This window comes from Thermobia domestica, chromosome 10 (genome assembly GCF_964235325.1).
Source record: "Thermobia domestica chromosome 10, izTheDome1.hap1.1, whole genome shotgun sequence".
Taxonomy (NCBI): domain Eukaryota; kingdom Metazoa; phylum Arthropoda; class Insecta; order Zygentoma; family Lepismatidae; genus Thermobia; species Thermobia domestica.
This window is the reverse complement of record NC_137463.1, coordinates 189,091,018-189,117,635: the sequence shown is the minus strand read 5'-3', so window position 1 is coordinate 189,117,635 and position 26,618 is coordinate 189,091,018. Positions and strand designations below refer to the sequence as shown.

At 35.0% G+C, this 26,618-nt stretch overlaps 1 protein-coding gene across 1 annotated transcript in view; it reads left to right on the top strand.

The window, feature by feature from the left end:
* Positions 1-26,618, top strand: part of OSCP1 (Organic solute carrier partner 1) — a 77,889-nt gene that overhangs the window by 34,874 nt on the left and 16,397 nt on the right. The window contains exon 6 of the mRNA XM_081728867.1: positions 15,444-15,686. Within this exon, the coding sequence (XP_081584993.1) occupies positions 15,444-15,686 (243 nt within the window). The remainder of the gene's footprint in view (positions 1-15,443; positions 15,687-26,618) is intronic.

Below are 26,618 nucleotides of genomic sequence, written 5' to 3'. Positions count from 1 at the left end.
ATTAGTAAACCTTCATTTCAGATACTTAGTTTCTAGGTCTTATGTACTCGCGATTCGTAATATGGGAGGACCAGAAACAGTTTTTCTTTTAAACTGTAAACTGTAGCACACTTAACAATATTTAACCATATTTACTGATAGATGCTACGGATGCATCTTAATTAATAAAATGACAAAGCTTACCTTTGCACCTGTGATCGCCTTCTTTTAGTTATTATGTTGATATTGATATTTCGACTTCCCCTCAAGTTATGTTCGCAGCCAGGCCATCCCTAACTAGTAGCTGTAAAAAAAAAAAAAAAAAAAAAAAAAAAAACTAAATATATACTGTAACTTGTATTAGTTTCTTGTAGTTGGATATGTCTTATCACTTAGGTAGAGATTTGCTACTGCAGTTATTTACTGCTTTATGAGGAAGGTGTTATTTTCACATACAAAAAAGTCGCCGGTATGTTTCAAACATTATCATGTTCCCACCTGCAGCTGCTCCAAAGCACTGCAAACTACTTTTTAACCAGACGAACGGCAGTGAAGGAAAAGAAATCCCAACAACCATTCTACTAACATTCGCTTATTGTCAACATACGTACCTACGTACAGTAAATACAAATTTATAATTTTTGACTTAAGGAAGTTTACAATGTAACTGTTCAATAATTAACATAAGCAGGCATTCATTAATTTATATTAATATAATAATTAATAAAACTAATAAGCGGGTGATTGATGGCTCAGTGGTAGAGTTTCTATCTATGGTATTCTAACCCAGGTCATGTGGGTTTTAGATGGCTAATATTGTGTTTGCAAATTATCCCGTGGTTCTCTTTCTTGTATTTCTTCCATCATCACTCATTAACGAATTTTGTTTACCAAAACTCTATAGCCCTATATTCATTCTGTCCGTCAGCGAAATAAACAGTCTCAAGAACTATCTGATGGATTACCATCAATTTTGGCCACGATGTACAGAGTCAATAGTTAAGAATCGAGTTCCCTGACGAATGTAATATTCAAACCGGAAGCGGTACAAATCAACCATTTCCGGTTTTAACGTTAATCACTATACAGTAAATATGGTAATAGATAGCGAGAAGCGGTTTCCAGTAGTCGACATACATAATATTCATGTAGATAGAATGGTACCCAAGTTGTGTATCTGCTGAAAATAGTGAGCTTAGGTATTTAGGGAGCATTTTTCCACTTTAGGAAATGCGTGCTTGGTAAAGAATGTAGAGAATTAACTGGGTCAGGCACGTAGCCAGAATTTGGTAATAGGAGGAGTCCGTGACGAAATACTGTGGTTATTATACCAGGGACTCGATCGGTCTAAACTATTTTACTGGCAACATATATCGGTTCGTTTAGCCAAGATTTCTAATGGGGGGGGGGGGGGAATGACATGAAATACTGTGGTTACACACCAAGGGCTCGATCAATCTAAATATTTTACTGATAACATACCCATATTGATTTGTTAGGTCAATAAAATGAGGATATGTTAGTAAGTATTTTAATAAGAAGTTATGAAGAAACTCGAGTAGAAGAATATTAAAAAAGTATTGAAAAAGATATAGTCTTCCGAGGTCATTCGAACTCAGTTCTTCTTGTCTTCTTTCTCTTATCTTCGTTTAATGCCGTCAAGGATAATAACGAAATCTCTTTTGGCAGTAAAGATATCCTATAAAAAAGATTGGTGTTGCCGTGAAATTGAAAATCTCTTTACTAAGTGTAACTAGAATCTATGTTACCAGACTCATATTATTGGTGATTATGGGCATTTCTTAAGTTCAACCTGAGAGTCTCTCTGATCGAATCGGTTTATCGATCGTCATTTGTAGTCCATAGAATTAGCATAAAGCTAGATGGACTTTGGAATGCTCCGTTACAATAATATCCATTTTCAACTTGACCCCCCCCCCCTTCCCGTTTCCTCCACACAAAGATCCTTGCAAGAAAAAGTAACCAAACGCTTGCTGTAGCTTTATATTTTTAACGCTGATTTTTCTTTTTCTCGTTTCTTTTTGTTCTATCCTTCCTTATATATTTTTTTTTTCATTTCTGGTTCCGGAGGGGGGTGTCCTAACCCCCGGACCCACCCCTTGGCTACGTGCCTGGCTGGGTCAAACGGGAAACAAATGAGAAAGTGTCAGAAATAGGAAGGAAAAGAACAATTTTAGGTGTAATAGAAACGAGGAAGAGAAACTGGTTGGAACATTACCTTGAAAGGAACTGTGTCATGAAGAATGTGCTAGTACATATGGTGGCAGGAGAAACAGGGAACGGCGAAAGAGGCTACAGTTGATGGATGGTATTAAAACACGAGTCAAGTAGTATAGGTTTGATTACTTGACCTGTTATAAGTCAAGTAGTGTAGGTTTGATGCGTATGCATTGTTTAAGCCTAGCTGTGACTTATTATATGTATTGATATATGCTGAAATTTGAGAATACCGAGGTGAAGGTTGACTAATCACATAACTTAAAACATGGATAATAGATGTCGCTTACCGTACAATATTTAGTTTTCCTTACCTGTGTGAATATGTTCCAAAAATGTATCATTTTCGTCGCTCATAAGTAGCAGCAATATAAAGCAGATCTAAATCATCGATTTCTTTGGTTCTTGATCAATTCATTCATATTTTCACCTTTTCTAGTTTCTCAAAATGCTATACTACAATCGAATGGTCAACGCATAGTTTTTTTTGCAACTTCTCGTGTTGTCTTTTTCCGCAGAACTGCTTCGGGGATCAGCTTCAGTTCGTAGTGTCTAACAACCGAATGACGTTAGTTATCTTCCCTATCCTCCAAGAGTACAACAGAATTTTTAGAACCAACCTTCAATTGTGTGTTCGCTTACATTACCATAATTTATATTTCTCTTTCATTAATGTTTCAATTTGTTTTGTGTCCTCTTCGACCAAATTTAAATAGTTACGCTGCATTAGAGTTTGGAAAATTGTATAATATTTTGGCTTCCTGTCGTCTCAGGCATGATCATATAGCCTCGCTGCTGAACGGGACGTTAAACTCAAACAGGTCTCAAGCATGAAAATAGATGAATACACATATATATTTCCTATGACATATATTTCTACAATCTGCTAAACATAAGCCTTCAGACGATATTAACAAGGGATACAACCAGTATATTTTATTAGGGATTAGATTTGTGAGCTGACGGCATCTATGGCTATTTACCCCATATGAGGGTGACATCCCTCGGCGAGCACACTATCCGAGGAAAGGGAAGAAAGGAAGCGGCCTGGGACCTGTATGTTAGGTACCACCCCGGCATTTTCCTAGTTTGAATGAGGGAAACTCAGGAAAAACCTCACTCAAAATGGCTGGTCTGAAAAAAGCCGTTACACTTTTTCCATCGAGTGTCCCCACCGGGAATCGAACCCGGGGCCGCTCGCACCAAAGACGAGTTGGCGACTACGCCACACGGGGCCAAAGCATATTTTATTATCAGTGATATGTCTCAAAATAAAAGTTCCCGAATTCCTACATTAATTTTGTGCAAACCAAGCGAATAGAACACGGGGATATCCTACAGTCCATCAGAATATTGTATCCAGATAGCTTCAAAGCAAATTGCTACTTCATTTTGCGTATATCATGCTGGGTTCAGATACGAGTCGCCACTGGTTCTATTAGTAAATTATTACACAAAGACTACTGTTTGCGTTATTTCCAAAAGTCAAGTACAGTAGATTCTGTACTTTCCAGCCTAGTTAAGAGACAGAATAAGAAAGAGAGAAAACTCCGTAATAAAATGAGAAATGTTTTGTAAACGATCTACTAAACTTGTAACGCTTTCATAAAAACGCGACTGTGCCAAGAAGAAACAGTAATTGATCAAGGACATTTTCAAAAACTACAAACTATATGTTTTGACTCTTTTAGGCGTAGTTAATTTTGATCGCGAGGCGCAAAGGGTGATCCGTACTACTTACGGCAGTACGCCAGTGCAAAAGTTGAGATCTCCTGACTTATATTGTTTCCATGTTTCCTGCAACTGAATTAGACATTATTAAATTTATTTTAAAATGTGTACACTACTTTTATTCTTTTTGACTTCCTTTTCGTATAATACCGTTTAAACGCATGTTACCATATTAACAAATATTTATAAATTACTTGTCTGTACTAAGTATTCATGTAATATTAATAAGACGGAATGTGATGTAAAAAGTGTGTTTTTAATGGTATATGTGGAGCAACAATTATAGTACTAATCATAGTACTTCAATGTACCCGGCAATTTTGTTATTCGGCTTACTCTTTTGCAACATTAGACCAGATAGTTGGTAGTCTACTGTATATACATTTACGACACACGAGATGAGAAATTTTCGAAGGCAGACCAAAAAGGCTTGCCTAGAATCGATTTAAGACGAGAGAGAATCGTTTGGGAATCTAGGCGACTTTTACAAAAAATGAGAAGAGACAATAAAACGTTTTTCTCGTCTCGTCTCGTTTCGTGGGTAACACTAATATGACATTTTAAGTAAGTAATTGCCATTCCTCTTCTGCTATTGCCCCGTCGAATCTCCAAAAATCCTTTCCTAGTGGTACCTACTGTATGTCTTGTCCAAATTTCAAGTTTCTAGCTTAAGCTGTTTGGCTTGAACGTTGATCAGTCAGTCAGACAGTCAATCAGTCAGGATTTTTTTCAAATATAGAGATATATGAATACAGGCCACTACTAAGGGGAAGGAACGTGCTCCGGGCGTGTGGTTGGAGGGGCGCCTAAAAGGACAATAAATAGATAGATGTACATATAAATTTGGGGACGCCGAATTTCATGTTTGCCCTGGGTGACATAAACCCTGTATGAATAAGGGAAATATAATGTCCGTGAAGTTGACAAGTCACTTACGTCAGACCCCAATTTCGACTTTACACGTCGCTAGTGTTACGTTAGTGTTCGGTAGTGACGCAAATCATTAGTACTCCACAGATAACGTATGCTTTTTAAATAATGGGTATAGGTATTCTAACTGCATGCCAACAGGCCCACGTCTAGGAATCATCTAAAAAATGAGGTTAACCGTTAGAGCAAGAAAGTGCTCATTAGTGCCATTAATATTAACGTTAATGCCTCCATCGTACAGCTCTTGGAGCAATAATATGACTTTAACACTTTATACATCAGGCTCACCTTATTAAAATTAGCCAAACGAACATTATAACACCATGCTCTTTGCTAGAGTCTCAATGCGTCCCCTATATTCTCGCGAACATAATGCGCAATGTGGATGTGCTGCCTCACGTGCCCAAGTTAGTTATTTTTTTCCTCCAACTATTGTTTATCTGTTATTTATTGCTGCAGAGTATTCCTTACATTAATATACCGTTGTCATCGATAGTCATTGCGTATTTACAAGCAGTATGTTATTACTGTTAGAAGATATAAAAAAAACAACAGATAAAATCTGCTACTTAACGGTTCATATTTTTCCTTTACAGTACATAAACTAATAATAATAATAATAATAATAATAATAATAATAATAATAATAATCCAGCATAAAAGTTATCAATTGCATTACACTGGCAACAAGCGACGCATATTTTAACTTCATAAAAATTTGTTTCTCGCGATTTTCTCGAAAAGTACGCATGATAACTTATCTTCATTATGTTATTTTGTTTATCTCGGTGTGACATATGTCTTATTTCTGGATAATATCACAGTAAAACAAAAATTAAATATTAGGAGTACATCGTACTTTTGGGCTACATCTCATTAACCATGGAAAGATTGAGTGGTGTATACTTTAGGATGTAAGTTTCAGCTTAACTTGCATCATACATTCTTAGGATTACAAAAAGAAAAATAATTTTTCCGATTCTAATAATTTAAGTCATATTAAAACCTAATTCCTGATAGAGTACTGTTAAACTTTGTGTGTTAATTTTATTGGCATGGTGAGAATATATGGTTCAATACTTTTAGAATTAGCTACGTCTTGTGTGAAATCACTGTTTCGAAAGAACGAGACGTAGAAATAAATAAGTTATGAAGATTGTGGAAAGCTTACTTACAATTCAGTTACCTCAATTTGAAAATAAAAATATATCAAACGGAGGGATTAGTTATGAGGAATTCCCTCTTTTCTATTTCGGAAAATTTTGTGTCAAATTATTGTGCAGCGTTATTTTTTTAATCAAGAAAATTAGAAATACGCCTCCTCGACAACTGAATTACCAACTGCAGAATACCGTATGTTGCAATAGTCTGCGTTCCGGGTACTAAAAGGCTCCACATTCGTTTTTGTTTGTAGTATAGCAAGATCTAATTCATCGAAATCTGTAAGGTGCATGCCAGTGATGAAAATTTTCCGGAAAATTTTCCGATTCATAAAAACATACTCCACTTATTCATTGTTTAGCCATGATGTGAGGTGGAAAATTTTCTTCTATATTTTTTCGGAAAATTTTCCATTCTTAACAAATATCAGTAATCAAGTAACAGTTCCTCAGTATTCATAAAATTGATTGAAATCATGTATAGAAAGTTAAAAAGTGAAAGATCGTTTAAAGAATCTGAAAATTTTCATGGCTCAGAAAATTTTCAGTACTATGTAGGAACAAGTGAAATAATTTTTCATTAATCGAAATATTTTCTGTCTTGTTTGGAAAAATTGAAGAACTTTTTATGAGTCGGTAAATTTTCATCATTTTGAAGCAAAAAGGAAAACAACTTTTCGTGAATCAGAAAGTTTTATTGCTCTGTAGAAACAAGTGAAAGTGATTTTCTTTAATCGGAAAATTTTCATCACGATGTAGAAACAAGTGAAAAAACTTTTCATAATGCGGACAATTTTGGATATTATGTATAGTGATGTTTGGTGGAAAATTTTCCACTATATTTAAGTGCACATTCAGCTATAAAATTTAATTCCTGTAGAGGAAAGTTAGACAGCAACAAATTATCATTTTCCAATTAGCTTTCGGAAATCAGAAAATTTTCTAATATTTCAAGTTGGAAAGGAAAAATATACAGTATTCCTCTCTCTCTCTCTCTCTCTCTCTCTCTCTCTCTCTCTCTCTCTCTGTGTATGTGTGTGTGTGTTTGTGTGTATGTGTGTGTGTAAAATGCAGGAAACATACATCGAGTTCGTAGAGAACAAATATCCCATTCCAATATTTAAAATGTAACAAGAAATTGAAAAGAAACCTTTGTCAATTTAACAATTCCAGAAACAGATAATTCCATTATTACTTCACATGTAGGCATGCTTCATATGTAGGCATTACTTCACATGTAATAAAATAACTACATAAAAGTTCCTTGTAAAGATTATTTTTGTAACAGAAAGTAAGAAAAAATGATTTTATTGTGTTTAACACTCGTAAATCATAATTTCAATATTGGAATTTTGTATAATCAACATCTTAGAGCAGATATTTGTATTGTAAAACTGCCATTATTATGTATAAAAATGGATTAGAAATAATGATGATTTGATAGAACAAGTATGTATATATATATATATATATATATATATATATAAGAAATGTTTTTTATTTTGGAAATTAAAATGAAATTACTTGTTGCTTTTAGAACGCAGCGCTAATAGTGCAGTTTTTTATGTTTCTTTTATTATTTTATTGGAAGAAAAACTTCACAAATCAGCTTCCTTATTTCACTTTCTCTTCTGAATGAATATATGAATAAATAAATGTTTATTTCCAGAAAATGGTCAGTAGTTTCTTTCATGAGTTACTTAAACTCGAATTTTGGGTAGTCAAAAATGTACAGTAGGCACTTTATATTATATCTACTTATTTATAAATGTTACAGTGTGTAAATCTATAAAAGTAGTAAAGCGATGAAAAAACCGTCTTGTGCGTATTAAAGTGACGAAATCTAATATTGTAAGATCAAAGGTGGATTGGAGTTTTTGAAACATTCTTGAAATGAAGAATCGTTAGATTTTCACTTCATGAAACTTTTTAAGACATTATTTATTGCCAATAAATTTTACGGCTAAACAGCGATGTAGGAATAAGTGGAGTATGTTTTTATGAATCGGAAAATATTCATGACTTTTAATAAATTGAAATTTTAAATAACAGAATGTGATATTTGTACTCTACGAAATCGATGTGTGTTCTCTGCACTTTGCGTACACACACACACAAAGAGAGAAAAATAGAGAGAGAGAGGAGAGTTGAATTCAGTTGATTTTGAGTTGAACGTCCCTTTCAGCAGCGAGAGTATATAAGACGGGACCAGCTGATTAACGTGGAATCCGAACTACATGAGCCCCCGCTGGGAATCGAAGCCAGGTCTTTCATGCCAAGGCGCGTATGCTAACCACTTAGCAACGAAGGAGCTCGAAGAGGAAGATAGAAAGAGAAACACTGTAAAATTTTACTTCCCAACTTGAAATATTAGAAAATTTTCCGGTTCCCCAAAGCTAGTTGGAAAATTATAATTTGTCGCTGACTAACTTTGCTCTACAGAAATTGAATTTTGTAGCTCTATGTGCAGTTAAATATAGTGGAAAATTTTTCACCAAACATCACTATACATAATATCCAAAATTGTCCGGCTTACCAAAAGTTTTTTTTCCACTTGTTTCTACATCGTGATGAAAATTTTTCGATCTATGAAAATTCCTTTCACTTGTTTATACAGAGCAATAAAACTTTCCGATTCACAAAAGTTGTTTTACCTTTTGCTTCAAAATGATGAAAATTTTCCGACTCATAAAAAGTTCTTGAATTTTTCCATATAAGACAGATAATATTTCGATTCATGAAAAATTGTTTAACTTGTTCCCACATAGTACTGAAAATTTTCTGAGCCATGAAAATTTTCAGATTCTTTAAACGATCTTTCATTTTTTAACTTTCTATACATGAATTCAACCAATTTTATGATTGCTGAGGAATTGTTACTTGATTATTGATATTTTTTAGAACGGAAAATTTTTCGGAAAAATATAGCGGAAAATTTTCCGAAATGGAAAATTTTCCACCTCACATTTCTAGTACATGCATTGACCTCACCATCTGAACGTTCTTTTTATTAACTTCTGTCACTTATCTGCTTATCACTTTTGTTTTCGACAAAGAACCAGAAAAAAAAAGTAAAATCAGTCGGCATTCTCATTCGCTTCGATATTGAAAGTTATACTAAAATAAGAGGTGCTTACTTACAAATAGTATGCACTGCAGTAAAATATTACACCTGGACGCGGCAGTAATGTTATTTTATGTAAAAGTGGTAGTTACTCCCGTGACCAGGTTGTATCATCCCGTTATCTGATGTTTAGTAATCAGAGAGATATCAGAAGTTTGTGGGACTGGTCCACATATATTCCATTCAGTAAGTTCAGTCAGTGAATATCCACTTTTATCACAGATTTATATTTGTTCTTTGTCAAAATATGCATTTCTGAGAAAATTAAACACTAAGCATTTCTGAGAAAATTACTTTGTAGGAATTATGCAGAACAGTAAATCAGTGGTGACATGAATTTTCAACAGAATATACTAATTAATATCCTTCCTTCAAATATAATCTCAAAACTAACAATATTAATTTAGCATCGACTACATTATAGTAGCGTTAAGTTACTTCAACTACATTTGAATTTACTTTAAGACTTTGAAACATTCGTGACTTAGGGGATAAAAATGAGGGAAATGAGTCAATAGGACCATAAAAATTTCCCTAATGACACCGAGGAAGAAACTTGATAAACTCCTCAGTCGAAATATTTACCCACGAGGGATCGATCACACCATCTTCCGAATCTTAAGCTGATGTTCTACCGCTGAGCTTTGGCCATTCAATGTGGGGATGAAGTGTTTGTGTATTTGAATTCACGTCAAAGTAAAAAAATAAAATAAAATAAATAAATAAATAAAAAAAAGTGAAGGTAAACATACGAAGGAAAGAAAAAGGCCACATATACTTCTTTTGCTGTAAGAAGTTCCCATTGGAATGTCTTTCTGATATTGTTTGATATTAGGGAAAGAAAAACTTTTCCTCTTTTTGGTTCAAAGAGTTTTCTCTTCATCATTTTAGTGAAGTAAAGGCAAATTCATTACTTAGTTTTAGAGCTCAAGGGTAAAAATAACCAAAAATAATTTAACTACGGCCAGATAGAAACAAGATGCTGCAACTGGGGCAGTTGCCCCAGGCGCCAGCAAACCAATCTATGTGTTTATTGGTGTAGCTGTAGATGAAGGGGATGCCAATCGTAAAATTTGTCCTGGGCACCAAATATCTAATTTCGTCACTGACCAGGCTGCCATATTTTTAGAGAGTGAAATCGGGATATTTTTCTGAAACATTAAGAATACGGTACATGATAATTATTTTCAGTTTACTTTAAAATGAAACTTAAGCTTCAAGAGCAAGGCTTAAAATTTAAAGTGTGCTGGGATGGCAAATCAGTGTCCTGTTAGAGTTCAGTTCTGTTTTTGTGTGACATTTGTCTCACAGAACATTTGTCCTTGCCCATCGCTTTTTACTTTATTATTATTAGTAATACAGTTTATATACCAAACAACTATATTATTATGTGGTATGAAACCAAATCTGGAACTCGTGATATTTATTTCCTTCCATCATTCCATCCGACAAATAAGTGTGATCTGTACACAAGAGAGAATGTTTTTGGGATGGTAAATTTTGCGATGACTGCTGGCATGCTATAACTTTGAGCTTCGCCTTATCTCAAGTAGATGCAAGTTTGATTCTTGTAGATTCACTAATTCAAACGCTGTCGAAGATGAGATCTGGAGAATATGACTCTCAACGAACAACAATCGAACAAATTTATCAAGAATGTTTGGAGATATGCAAAGAAAATAGTCTTAAAATTCCAGAGCCGGAAACAGATAGACTATATGTGGGTTCCTCGTGGAAACGAACTACACATTCCCCATCGAAATATCACAAATTCATTTTGGATGAATTTCTTCCTTCATTGAAGGCAGAAAACGAATTTTCTAAAGATAATATACCAAGAGACATTTTTCTGCCTATTATTGATAAGGGAAACAGCTTTAGCCCTTTTAAGGACTTCGGTACAATTTGTACCATACGGGTGTTTTATGGTACTTTGTGTTATAACTCTCCTATTTGAGCTTTTTCGTCTGTTTTTTTCCCAGGTGAAACACGTTACGTTGGTTTCACGCCCTCCTGCATTGAGACAGGAGGTAATGACGTCATAACTTTAAAAAATATTTTCGTTTGTTAGACCTATTTTCATTATTTTTTGGCGGGCTTACTTTTGCACCTAGAAGACTGAAATTTTGCACAAACATTCAGGCCACCGAGTAGTATTTATCAATTTTTTTTTTTCAGATCTCTGCTTTAGCAGAAGGGGGATCCAGAGGTGCAAAAAGAAAAAAGAAAGATTTTTTAACCAAAAAATCCCTTCTTTTCACTATTTTTACGCCTCAGATACATGATGGAGACACGTAGATAGTACCGTCTGAAAGACAGTTTTATTTTGAAGAGAATGATGTGCGAACCATAATCCTAGGATAATTAGGGATGTCTCAGGGAATTTTTACCCAAGATCCTTTTTTATACGGGAATATGTGGTATTATGAGTATATTTTTTTGTTTGGTGGGCTTACTTTTGCACCTAGAAGATTGAAATTTTGCACAAATATTCAGTCTACCAAGTAGTATTTATCAGATTTTTTTTTTTTTAGGTCTCTGCGTTTAAACAGGGGGGTCCAGAGGGGCAAAAAGTTGAAAAAAGGGATATTTTAATCAAAAAATCTCTTTCTTTGCGATTTTCCCGCCTCAGATACACGATGGGGACGTGAATGGTACCGTTTGAAATCAGTTCTATTCTGAAGAGAATGATGGGCGAACCATGATTCTAGGATGAATATGAATGTCTCAGGATTTTTTTTTACCTGAGATCAGGGTCTTTTGTGGCAATCTGGGGCATTGTGGGGATTCTTGACAAATTTTTCCCGTCGTTACTATTCAAGATAGAAGCTTGAAATTTGGTACACACATTCAGTCCACCGAGTAGTATTTATCAGATTTTTTTCATATCTCTACGTTCACACAGGGCCGTTCTAGAGGTGCCCAAAGTAACTGCTTGACTCAAAGTCTAAAAAATACCCCAAAAACCCAAGTCCTTAAAGGGATAAATCATGTAGCAAAATCATTAGATCAATCACAGATCTACATCCAAAAAGTGAAAACTTTCTAAATTACAACATTGTAGAGCCTATGGCCCAGCATTATGGAAGTGATCTGGAAACATCCAAATGTGAACTCAAAATCCTCTTAACATTTTTGCCTAAAACCACTTGAAAAGGGTGAAATCAGTGCCTACAGTAGCAACATTTTTGGACATTGGAGACATGTTTGGGAAGAAGCAGCAACTGACGTAGAGGTCTGAATTTGTGTGTGTATGTAGTCTGGGGTTATACATACGTTTATGCTCAAAAATTTGCAAACCTATAACTGCTCCCAAAGGCCTCAAAAATATCGTAAAGTTGGGGAATTACGCCAATTTGCCATACTTCACTGTCCAATATCTCCAATGGGCCTGGATAAAAAAAAAAAAAAAAAAAAAAATCCGAAATTTTGGGAATAGTTACTCCTTTAGCATACCATAACACACAGTAAAGCGCGTTTTGTGTTTTTGAACAGAAGGGGGTCAGAGTATGAAGGGATCACGTCATACTCTAGGAGGTGTTTTGTTCACAATTCAACTGGAAATTCGTTTTGTGAAGTATATAAAATAAAGTAGGATGAAGACTAGTCCAGTTAAGGCTCTCAAGCTCTTTTCTTTCCTCTAGTTGTGACTCACTGTCTTATCACCCATAGCAGCACTGGTGAAGAATGCCGCTATCAGCAGAAGGCGAGAAAAGTCAAAATGGGGACAAATTAGGGAAGTAAATTAGAATGTTACAGAATTATTATAATTTTTGTACAACGTACGCTTTGTTTAAAAAAGGCTTCGTAATTTCAGATTTCCTGATATAGATACGAGTAGTTTTTGTTTGGTCGTAAGTCGAAAACTCTGTGAAAATGGAAAATGAACTCAATATACGGTTTATCCGAATATACAAATGACGGATCCCTAGCACTAAGGTGAGCGCTCTATTACTGAACCGACATGCCTCCGCGAAAAGTTAAACTGTTAACGTAAAAATCAATTATTTCTACTAAATATAACTGGAGTACAGGATGCTATCTAAATGTCCGTGTTTTACCATCCTCCGTTATGGGTGAAGCGAACTGTAAAAAGTAAGTTGAAGCATAAGTATACTCCTTTAAGTACTAATGGTGCGTTCGCTTCGCTGGTACCGGTGAATTCTGAAACATGTATATTTAGGCAGAACGCATATTGCTTCCTGTGTAATTCCTTAAACCGCTTGGGATAGGTCCTATAGTTTCTTAGGGAGGGCGTTTCGAAACGTGATTTTTCGAATTTTCGCCGGTTAGTAACTCTGAAAGAAGACATTTTTTGACCCATCATTATTATAATTTTTTTCTTTCATTTCATATAAAGAATCACCTCCTAAAGTTTTCCGGTGGAGTTACCTACCACCCTGTATATATATATATATATTTGTATATAGTAAGAATTTCTCTTTTTTTTTCACGATATCTTATATCTTAAGATTTTACGAAGATTGCATTTTATAAGACAGCAAGGTACATTAAGAACGGTTAAACTACAACTTATTTGAATGTTATGCATTTTAATAGGAGATGGAACCAAGTCGTTCGTTTATGAAGGGAAAGAGACAAAATTGGAGGAATGGCACAAACAGTAAGGACGATTGCTACTTACATATAATCTTCTATATCGTAAGGCAAAGAAGACAGTCTTGCTTGTTCGTGGTTTGACAACTTCCTAGGGGGTATGGTGGCTCAGTGGTGGTATCTCTGGTGCGAGAAGTCCGAGGAAGAGAACTGCTAAATCATTGTATCCAATGGAGATCTTTATGTAAAGCTTGTTAATTAAGGCGTGGCTGTCTAAGGAGTTAATCAGATAAAATGCCAATGCCGAGGAATCTTTATTAGAATGACTGAAAGAATTTGAGTTCTAAAATTAAAGAACGTTCAAGGATTCCCAAACATACAGCCCGATGGCAGAACTTTCTTTGTCTTTCTGCGATGAGCTTTTGTAAGTCAAAAATTTTATGCTGAATTCCAAAATTAAATATCAGATGGTACTATCATGTTTTTACTACAGCGTTACATTAAACATGGTAAACAATTTTCAACGGTATCCCTAGTTCGAGTTACAAACTGTAAAGTCACATATTTTAAAAAAAGTTTTGCTAAAAGAAGCAGATTTAAAATATTTAAGAGAAGCACCGTATTTTGTAATGAGAGCAGCTTTAAGGAATTTTCTTGTTTTTTTATATCTTGATGGGGGTCCATTTAGGATAATGTATGTAAGCTGGTCCAATGTCATCACTAAGCTGCTGGCCTTTTCTCCATCACATTAGTAACCACTGAACCCCAGCTTTCACATATGGCCTCAGACAATGATATACTCAAACAAAAATATCTTTAGCTTTATTGCGACAGAGTATTTGACGTAAAACACAGGTCAAACTATATTTTGCGAGTCGTCCGTGCATTTAAGACATCTACACATAGCAAGCATATTTTTACAGTTTTCTGTTAGCTAATTTTTTATTTATTTATTTTTCCTCTGGCATTTTTTCTGCGCAGGCGCGGCAAGTTTTCTGCGATCACATCGCAGATCGCGGCACGTTCTGCTATGGGGCAGCTCTGTGTCATCTTACCTAATATTCAAAAGAAATATTATAATTTTCAAGATATAGATATCATTTTGAAGCAAGAAATAAAATAGAGAAAATACTTTTAGATACTTTACTATAAGTAAACGTTCTAATTTAAAAGTAGAAAAGATTTGTCAATTGACAAATAGTACTTAGTCTTAATATTTACATAAATGATACAGAGAATATTGACTTCTTTATAAATAATAATATATATTTTAATCAGTTAGTGACTTCTAATGTTTTATCTGTAACAGTAAACATATATCAATCAGTAGATCATCTGTCAGCTTATTTCAGCACTAACGTACGGAGTTTTTCATAACCATATTCCATATTCCTGTCCCTAAAATTCATTCGCCCCTTATCCATTAGGTTGTTTTGACTATCATTGTGCCAGTTCTTCTTTTGTGAAATCTTTCTAATGTTTAATTTTAGAAATTGTTTCTAAATATGTTACTTATATTTATGATTTCTTCCTTTCTCGTTCTCACCTAAAAAAAGAGAAGAAAAACACTTAAGGCAGTAAGAACCCGGTGTTTCGTGACTTCATTTTGCGCTAGGTCATGATTACAGGATTAGTAGTTTCGCAACTTCTGTTAATATTGCTGAGCAATATCTTGTAAAACTTCAAAATCAGTTATGTTCTATTCCTTGTATTCCCTATTACAGTTATGCAGCTGCTCCCGTCCGGAGTAACCAAGGATCCAGTACGTCAATTCAGAGTTGCAGTAGCAGTAGTGATAATCAGTCTCGCGGTAGCATTGAAGTAGAAGAGAGCAACGGAAGAAAAGAAGAATTGCTGATTGGAAAAGAAGAGTTAAAACTGTTGGAGCTTCTGTTGGGAAGTAGCTCAAAACCAAAGTCTGCACAAGAGTTTCAGTTAAACCTTTTCAATACAGAGAAAGAAGAAGAGTAAGTAGATTTGCTCTTTCTTTTTAAAGTTTTCTCACATGTGTTTGTAGTTGGGAGCATAAAAATTGTTGTTATTGCAAATTGTTGGAGATTCCCAATGATAAAAATGAGTCGCAGAAACGGAATACTATCAAAATCACAATATCTTACCATACAAATCTTCCGAAAATATACAGGACTATATCATCCAGTGTTTTGATCAATCATGATTCTTACTGAAGAAATATGAACTAAAAATATAGGTAAAGAAACAAAAGAAGGTAATAAATTAATCATAAATATTGAAGTACTGAAAAACGTAGCAGATTGTTCTTAAGTTTTAAACGTTTTGGTTTTCTTTGTGAGAAGGCTCAAATTAACAACTAATATTTGAAATTAGCCACATATGCATTAGCCCTTATAAGTACTTGATAGGAACTAGTCGCTTTGAATTTTGTATTTGGTATGTTAGTTCAACGAACTGAGAGCGCCTTAAAGCTAGTGAGCTCCAGTCACCATTAACAGCTAGAACCTATACAGTCTCACTTAATCTATAATACGAGATTATAAGTAATATGACTGGACGCTAAGTTAAAAAAATCACCATTTTATTCACTTCACTTCTTTTCTTCTGTAAACCTCCTATAAAATACTCTCAAACATTCTGTTAGCAAGATTGACCCCATATACAGATGATATTATTGGAGATTATCAATGTGGACTTAGACGAAATCGATCAACTATCGACCAGATATTTACCATCCGACAAATGCTCGAAAAGAAGTGGGAATACAATACCCCGGTACACCAATTATTTATTGATTTTAGAAAGGCTTACTACTCAGTTAGGAGAGAAACATTGTGTAACATTCTTACGGAATTTGGAATACCGCAAAAGCTAGTTAGATTAATTAAGATATGTTTAAATGAATCCCAAAGTAAAGTTCGGGTAGGAAAATCCTTGTCCACGAGCTTTCAGGTCAAGGATGGCCTGAAACAAGGAGATGCTTGTCGTTATTATTCAACTTTGTCCTGGAGTACGCTATAAGGAAAATCAAAGATAGCAACCAGGGTCTAGAGCTGAATGATATTCACCAGGTTATGGCGTATGCTGATAATGTGAATTTAATAGAGGATTATAGACAATAGAAAGAACTGCAGAGGTCTTATTAAACGCTTGCATGGACTTGGGTTTAGAAGTAAATGCAGAAAAAAACTAAATACATGGAAGTCCGTCGAGATCCTAATACTGCAAATTATAGATACGTTAAAATATCTAACAATATTTTCGATTAAATGTCAACTAAAAGAAGGGAATTCGTGTTATTATTCAGTTCAAAACCTTTTGTGGTAGCGAATTCTGTCGAGGTACTGGAAGCTTAAAATATATAAAACGATAATTACTTCTGTTGTGCTGTATGTTGTGAAACATGGCCACTTACTCTGAGGGAAGAACGCAGACTAACAGTGTTTGAGAACATGATCCTAAGACGAATATTCGGATCCAAGAGAAACGGGAATGGGGAATGGTGGAAAGTTCACAATGAGGAACTACATAATTTATACGATTTACCAAACATTGTTAGAGTCATCAAATCTAGGAGGCTCAGGCGGGCAGGTCATGTAGCCAGGATGGAAGAAAGTAGGAACGTTTTCAAAGCTCTAACTGGAAATCCAATCGGAAAACGACCATTAGACTTAGATCGGAAGACTTAGGCGCAGATGGGAAGACAATATTGAAATGGATCTCGCAGAAATAGGAATACAAATTAGAAACTGGATCCAGTTGGCTAAGAATAGAAGCCAATGGAGAGCTTTTGTGAACGCGGCATTGAACCTCCGTGTTCCATAGGCCAGAGAGTGAGTGAGTTAGTTATGAGTGAATGTGGCTTTGGGTCCGATATCAGAAGAGTGAGAAAAAATATTAAGAGCATTTTTATTAGCTTAGGCCGTTAATATTCATGTTACATTAATGTTTTAACCATGAATGCATTTTGATAAACCTAATTCTGCAGCAACCCATTCTTCTTTTTTTTTTTTTTTTTCATAAAACAATATTGTATTGTTGTATAATCAAGTACAAGAAAACATTTTAGTTTGTTAGATGTAATTTCCTGTATCTTCTTTCTTTCAGTTCTATGTAGAAAATTAGGCTTTCTCTTCGGTAGAAAAATATTTGACATTGTGAATTTTACTTGTAGTTTTCGTAGTCTGTGGGACTTTTATACTTACTTTGCTGGGAGAATAGGATTTATAAATAATACAGAAAGTAATTAATAATAATATAGTATGTAATTACAGAAAATAAGGAGGATTACAGAAAAGTGAGAAAATTAAGCAAAAAACACGAGCTTGTGTAAGCATTGTTGCCAATTAGTTTGGTATGCAACACAGATATAATTCAAGTTAAATTGTCGTATAAGGAAGACTTTTTTTTCTTTTGTAGTTTTATATATTTTAACTTTTCGTTTTTGTTCTTTATTTTTATCTATTTATTATTATTATTACTAAAATTTAAGTGAATGAATCGTGAAGATACAGTATCTCCTGGGAGCCTTTATCACAGCATTAATTGATCAAGATAGTCGAAGTTGCTTTATTTAGGGCCGCTTTTTGATCTCCAATAAATTTCCGATATCACTCTTATTAAATACTTGAGAGCGATAACTTCACATGTTATTATTTGTAGAATATATAGTAGCCACATTGCCACATTGAGATTTCATACAGAAATTACATTATTATTATTATTATTATTATTGATCAAGATAGTCGAAGTTGCTTTATTTAGGGCCGCTTTTTGATCTCCAATAAATTTCCGATATCACTCTTATTAAATACTTGAGAGCGATAACTTCACATGTTATTATTTGTAGAATATATAGTAGCCACATTGCCACATTGAGATTTCATACAGAAATTACATTATTATTATTATTATTATAATTGATCAAGATAGTCGAAGTTGCTTTATTTAGGGCCGCTTTTTGATCTCCAATAAATTTCCGATATCACTCTTATTAAATACTTGAGAGCGATAACTTCACATGTTATTATTTGTAGAATATATAGTAGCCACATTGCCACATTGAGATTTCATACAGAAATTACATTATTATTATTATTATTATTATTATTATTATTATTATTATTATTATTATTATTATTATTATTATTATTATTATTATTATACAGGGTGAGGCATAAGTCAGTTAACACCCCTGTAGCACACGAACGGCTTGGCGTTCACACTTGGTTCATTGTATATGTTGTTCGGGTGGGTAATGGACCTTGCACAACATGATTGCCATGGCGGCCATCTTGGAAGCCGCCATCTTGGATCCAACTTTGGATTTTTAAATGGGAAGTGGGCCATTTAAGGTGTCATTTGACACGAGCTCGATCTCAGGGAAACAGGGTGTAGTCAATTTCCACCTCCGTTATTGGTTAAGAACAGGGTTCTCACTCGTCCTGGAAAACCTGGAAATGTCCTTGAATTGTTTTGTCCTGGAAACATCCTAGAAATGTCCTTGAAAATGCATTTCTGTCCTTGAAATTTACAGAAATACTAAATGTCAGAATTATATTGAAGATTGTATACTGGCACTGCCTGAACAAGGTATCTAAGTCTGAACAAATGGATATTGTTGAGAGATACTGGAACACTAATGAAACATGGTGAAAAGTCAGTACCTTGGGTCCCAGTTTTTAGGTCATACAACGACAGAAGATTTACTGCTGGCTTTCCTCAAAGCAACAGAGGTTACCCCTTATCAAGTTAATTCAGGTATCGATAGATGGGCGACGTGTTAACTGGAAACTGCTGAATCTGTTAAGAGGTCACATTGTTGAAGACTTCCTTCATTACTGGACATTGGAAGTTCTGGTTTGCACACTCTAAATGGAGCTTTTCGTGTGGCATGTGAATCAACAGACTGGGACCGGGGATTAGTGTTCACATTCCTGTGGCGACTATTTAAAGACTCTCCGGCAAAACGTGAGGATTTTGTTTCTGTTACTGGCTGCGAAAAGTTTCCATTGAAGTATTCTGCTCACATGTGGTTGGAAGGCGCAGTAGTAGCTGAAAGAGCTCTGGAAATGTGGCCGTTAGTGGAAATTTACATTAAAATCATGTCTGACAAGAGTTCTGAACCAAACTCAAACGCATGAAAGTGTTTGAAAGTTGGTTGTGCTGATAGTCTAATGCAATGTAATGTTTTTTTTTGTGTGTGTGTGTGTGTGTGTGTGTTTGTGTGTGTGTGTGTGTGTGTTTGTAAGTAGTCTCTTAAGACCACTCCTCAAGCGGTACCAAAATGATGAGCCTCTGGTTCCATTCCTAGCTAAAGATTTGTATAAAGTTAGAATGAAAGAGGCACTCATAATCATCCAGCAGTCTGTTTTTGGGACAGTGTTTTCTGCTGCTAAACTATCACAATTCACCCCATCAAAGAGCAAGATGGCGAAAGCATCAAATGTGGACTTGGGATTTGCAACTTCACAAAGTTTCCGTTGAGAGGAACGTTACTGAAAGGGAAAAATTCCAGTTTGGAGTTGAATGCCAGACGTTCCTGTGCAAATTGCTATTGTATGTCATACAGAAGAGTCCACTGAAATATAGGCTTGTGAGTAGAGATGCAAGGGCTCGGAAAAAAACCGGCTTTTTTGGAAAAAAAACTCGGTTTTTTCTGCTTTGCTTTTTTGCTTCGGAAATTTTGGGCTTTTTTCAAAATACTGCTTTAAATTGATAAAACAGACTTTGTATCGCTTCTCTATAACACAAAAAATCATTTAATTAGTGGTTGATGCTGATAATAATATAAAACATCGAAAATAAACTATGAATTTCGAAAAAATATTTCAAACAATTTTTCTTCAACATATTTACATTATGAATTCCACAGGATTAACCAATGTATATAATAAGAATTTTTTAACCTCCTATATACAAAAGTAAGCAGAGTTGGCAAGAACCGTGGTTGTTTTTGAAAATGCCAAAAACCCGGTTTTTGGGGGATGTTTAAACCAGGCTTTTTTGGTTTAAACTTAGACTTAGATTTTTTGCTTTATGTATTTATATTACATATTTACAGAAATAGCCTAAGTTTGTTTCGCCTTGATGTTACTATGCAACAGCGTGGTTATGCCGGAAGAACTCCCATAAGCTTAAAGAAGTGCGGTCAGTAAATTTCTTAAGTTGAGAATCTCCCGCCCTAGCCATTGGGAAAATCCCGTCATTACTTGAAATGTAAGACAATAACGGGAAAATCTTGTTATTGCTTTGCATGTAAAATTTAAAGGTCAACGTACCATAATCAGTACGCTAAAACTGAGGTATTAAATTACAAATTTAGTACCGGTACGTAGATATCATTGAAAGTCCAATCCAAGCTAATGTTGGAAGCTACGTAGGCAATCGATAAATTTTGCCAATTTCTATCAATATATTTAAGCATTATTGGCTTCTTTATAAAACAACACGCATTTAGGCATGTAGAAATATACAATTTGGTTTGTTTCGTATATTTAGGCTTAACATCCTTACGAAATACCGAGGTTATCAAGGAGAAGACTTTCGCTTAAACTGACATCCGAACCGCTACTTGGGTTACGCATGAAAGAAGGATTGTGGTTCGACCGAGAATTGAACATGGGACACCTTGATTAAAAGGTGAAAGGGAAATAAAACTATTACAGGTGGTTTGATATCTGGAAACGTTACCATGAAGTTCACACGATTCGCATTTTTCATTCTTTTTATTTTTGTGGTTTAAACCAGTTATTAAAAAAAAAAGTTGGTGTAAATCAGCCAACCCTAAAAGTAAACACTTTTTTTTAAAGAATACACAAATAACTAGCAAAATAGTACGTAGTATTTTTACTTCAAAATATTCCATACCCTCTGTTTGAAACAAAATAAAATTAAAATAAAACATAAGAGAAATACTTAGATTTATATGATACACTTAAAGGCTGCACATCTAGAGCTTTTGGTTCTGTATATTCTTGAAATTCTACAGTTAAGTTTTATAGAACCACCATCACAGTTTACCCATTCCTCAAGTTTTCTGAATTTTTAACAAGAGGGATTCAACATATCATTACGGAACTCCCCCCCCCCCCAAAAAAAAAAAAAAGACTACGGAATATATTTAAGTTAAGCTAAATACATCTGCACAACAAACATGACTGAGTGATTAGCTTTTGCGCTTCTATCGGGAAGTCCGGGATTCAACCAGCATTCGACCATTCTGACAAAGCTTTTCTTCATTCCATCTGTGAATGTAGAAATAGTGCGTGTACTGTGAGTTGGGCGACTTCCTTTTTTATTGCTTTAAATCGTTATTATTACTAATTACCAGCAGTGACAGTTTTGCGAAGGTTAGGGGGGCGGTCTTTCGGACTGAAGGCCGTTCCCCAAAGTTACGGAATGTCTGCAGCAAACGAAATATCTATTATTTATGTCTTTACTCATAAACTTTAAGCTCCCGTCAAATAAAAATTACGAATGTTTAAAACAACGAAACATTAGTAAGAAACCCTTCCCAAAATACTTTTCTAAATCCACCACTGATTCTCAGTATAAAATGATTTTTAAAGTTGTATCCGGAAGATTATTGCTAAACATATAAACGAAACGAAATATTAGTTATGCCTGTACTCATAAACCTAAAGCAGTTCCCAAATAAAATTAGGACTTTTTAGGAAACGAAACAATCAGAAAAAACCCTCCTAAAGTACTTTTCTAAATCCGCTACTGATTATTTGTATAAATTGGTATTCAAGGTTGTGGCCGGAAAATTATTGCTAAATCACTTCACAGCTACAGTATAACAGAAATGTGGAAGTACGGTTTGACGGATATATTGAAAAACGTACGCTTTGACGGATAAATAGAAAAACGGGCAAGTTTAACTTTTGCGCTAGAAGCTAGAGTACTAAAAGCTCTTAGAAATGAAACACGGATGACAAACTAGAGAAGAAAAAAGATGTCGATAACTCAAAAGTTAAAATAAAGTTAAATAGCCTCTAAAATTACCCTCAAATACTACATTGTTCATGTTAGCTTTAATTCGTAAAACTTGTGCTCCATCCATCTTGATGGTGAATTTCAGAGCGAAATATCACATTCAGGTCATGGAATTCTTATCTAACTATAGAATATACTATAAGAAAGCTATTTAGATAGAAAAATCATGAAGTTGAAAAAAGCCAAAATTTCCAAAATTCTCGTTTTTTTCCCAAAAAAGCCGGTTTTTTATGTGAAAAAAACCATCGATTCAAAAAAGCCGGCTTTTTTGCATCTCTACTTGTGAGAGACCTTACATGCCTAGATCCAGATACTGTGTCATTCATAAAGTTTCGTGGTGTCCTTCAGTCACGGTTGGAAAAGAAATAGGCTACACCCAAAGAATGTGATCAGCTGTTTGTTTTGTATGAAAAATTTACTGAGCAGTTTAAAGATACACTGTTGGATGGTGATATATATACACTGTTGGAAGATGATATATACAAAACTGTTGGATGGTTCGAAGGAATTTAAAGACTTGTTGTTAATTATAAAGAAGCTTCTAGTTTTGTCTCATGGACTGGCTGCTGTCGAACGAGGCTATAGCATAAAGAGCTGCTTGTTGAAAATACGAAGGAGAAATCATTGGTCGGTTTGAGATAGGTGTATGATAACATTGCCCATAAATACCTTACTTCAATCAACATCACGAAAGAAATGCTGCATCATGCTTTCCATGCAAGGCAGCGCTATATTGCAGAGCTGGAGAAAATAAGGACTGTTGAAAGAGTAAGGCAAGTGCAGAGCAAGAGGAAAGAGATAAGTGAAAATGTACATCAGCTGCAGAGAAAGAAAAGGGAGTTCACGGAAACAAGTAAAACTTTGGAGACTAAAGCAAACTAGCTTGCAAATGAAGCAGAGCAAAAGTCTTGCTTTACTTTATTGACAAAGTCAAATTCTATCCGTAGAACAACTTCGCTAAAGAAGAAAGAGTTTGTATGTAGATGAGGAAATCACACAACTCCATACTCAGTTGAAAAACTTGTAATATATTCCTTTCATCCCCTGTCACACTGTCACGCAATGAAGATGCCATGTATGAAAAATAGATTTTTATTGTTTGTAAATTTGGTCAGTGCACAATTAAAATGTCATGTAGAAAGAATGAAACTACATGTGCTGGATGTGGGTGGATCGGGTGACTATAAGGGGAGCTGAGAGGCCACCCAAAAAAAAAAAAAAAAAAAAAAAAAAACCAGCACATTACGCTTCGCTTTGTGTATTTAATTATTTTTAATGTGTATTGTATATTAATATACTTTCATTTCACTGTTGTGAGTTTTCAATCTACAGTTGCAATTCTGTTATACCTTGCTGTGTCGAAGTCCTGGAAAATTTGTAATTTGTCTTGGAAATTTTTGGGGAAAAAGAATGGGAACCCTGTAAGAAGTTCTTGCGTCAAAAAAGGGTGAAAATTTGGCATTACAGCATGTGCTGTATGTACTGTCCTTGAGCAAGACGCACTGTAAGATGCCTCTGCCAATCCGCATGGACTCGTAACAGCATGTCCGGGCCGACGCATTCACAACATTGCAGAATTCGCTGCATCAGATGGTGGATATTACAAATGGGTTCTTGATAAATCATGTTCTGCAGATGGCCCCAGAGGAAGAAGTCTAGCGGCGTAAGATCTGGGGATCGTGGTAGTACTCTATCGGCCCCCGTCGCCCTATCCAATGTCCCGGAAATTATCTATCGAGCCATTGGCGTGGACATAACGCATAGTGAGATGGAGTCCCGTCTTGCTGAAAAAAGGATGGGAAAACACCGTCCTCATTCATGAGAACGGGGAACACATCATCCCCGAGTAGATCACCATATTTCTCACCAGTCAGGGTACCGTGGATGAAGTACAGTGAAGAATGTGCATCCCCCAGATTCCAAACCACACGGTCACCTTTTCCCCATCCATCTCTTTGCTGTCTTGGCGCCAATCTGGGTTTGTGTCACTTCAGTATCTGTGATTTTGTTTATTGACCTCTCCGTGGACGAAAAATAATGCCTCATCACTAAAAAGAACATGTTGTGGTAACATAGGATCTACCTCACACCTTTCTGTAGCCCATTCAGCAAAGTGTACTCGCCTGTCTGGATCATCCTCTGTTAACCTCTGCTGAAGTTACAGCTTGTATTGGTGCCAGCTTGTATTGGGTCACATGCAGCACCCGTAGCACTGATGGCTGACTGATTCCTGTTGTGGATGCACACGACGATAACTGCGTTTTGGGCTTTTCACAACAGCAACCAACACTTCTGTCGTCTTGTCGTCGGCAGTAGCGGTCCGTGGGCGTTCAGATCGATCCTTGTTGTGCACCGAGCCCGTCGCATGGAGTTTCTTCAACAACTTGCATTGTGTGAGATATTCTCCCTCTCTGGGTGGAATGCATTAAACTCAGTCGCAATCACATTGGCAGATCGTCCACCACTCTTCTCCACGATCTCGATTCGTTCTGGTATTGTTACCGACATCTTATATCATCTGGAACAACAGAGACAAACAAGCTGTAATGCCGAATTTTCATCCTTTGTGACTTAATAATTCTTAACCAATAATGGTAGGTAAAAATGGACTGCACCACTGTTTTTCTGAGATCGAGCTTGTGTCAAATGATACCCCAAATGCCCCTACCCATTTAAAAATCCATAGTTGTGTCCAAGATGGTCGCCATGTCGTGGAATATGGTCTATTATCCACCCGAACAACATATACCATGAACCGAGTGTGAACGCCAAGCTGTTCGTGTGCTACAGAGGTGTTAAACCGACTTATGCCTCACCCTGTATAAGTTATTATATAAGTTATAATAATAATAATGTGGAAGTTCGAAGATTTCAAAGACATGAGCTTGTCTTGTATATCAAAAGAACTCCAGCTGTTATCCGTAACCGGTAGGTGTTATATTTTCGATCGGAAACTTTTTCATAATATTCTTCATGGAGGTTTCTTTATTGATGGCTGATTTTCCATAAGAACTCCTTACCGTAATATCAGAAATTTTTGTTCTTTTGTCTTGAATGTTTCTACTCTAAAATCTCCTATTTGTAAAACTATAGATACTGCAAACAAATATTATTCTGTTTTAGATGTTTTCCAGACTTTGTTAAACTTCGTTCAGAATTTATTAAATTTCTAAAGGATCTATAATGTTTACTTATTTAATTTAGCGAGATATCATTTGAAAGGTCTTCCTTAAGTATTGGTAGGTCGTAATTTGGTCATCTGTCTTTTACTTTCCTATCATCTTTTTTTTTTTTTTTTTTTTTCTTCTAGGTTTAAGCTTTCATTTTTTTCATTTTCAGATACTGCACTTTTTCTTTTTTTATGTTAGTTTGTCTTTATTTACATGTAATATAATCTTTTTTAATTTTTTGTATGTTTATTTTATTATTGATATTATTATTACTTTACGATATCGATTGCATGTATAGCTTGTATTGCTGGTGTATTTTGCGTCCTGTTAAATATAATCTAAGACTGTTGTGTATGTATTGTTGCATGTATCATGTGCCTGCTGTCTGGACGCACCTGTGGCTATGTATGATCTTTGCTTCCTAACAAAACATTATTATTATTATTATTATTATTATTATTATTATTATTATTATTATTATTATTATTATTATTATTATTATTATTATTATTATATCAATTTATCAGTACAAATTTAACAAATACAAATGGTACAAGTAGTACATATCACTACTAATAATTTCAACTATCAAAGATGTTACTATTGTTATGGATAATAAATTAGTGTACATGTTGATAGACTTTATTAAAGGCCAAAAAGAGCTTAGGTCTTATTAAATGGGTTACAAGAGGTTTTAAAGATGTTTTAACCTGTAGAGTTCTGTATTGTGCTTACGTTAGATCCCATTTATAATAT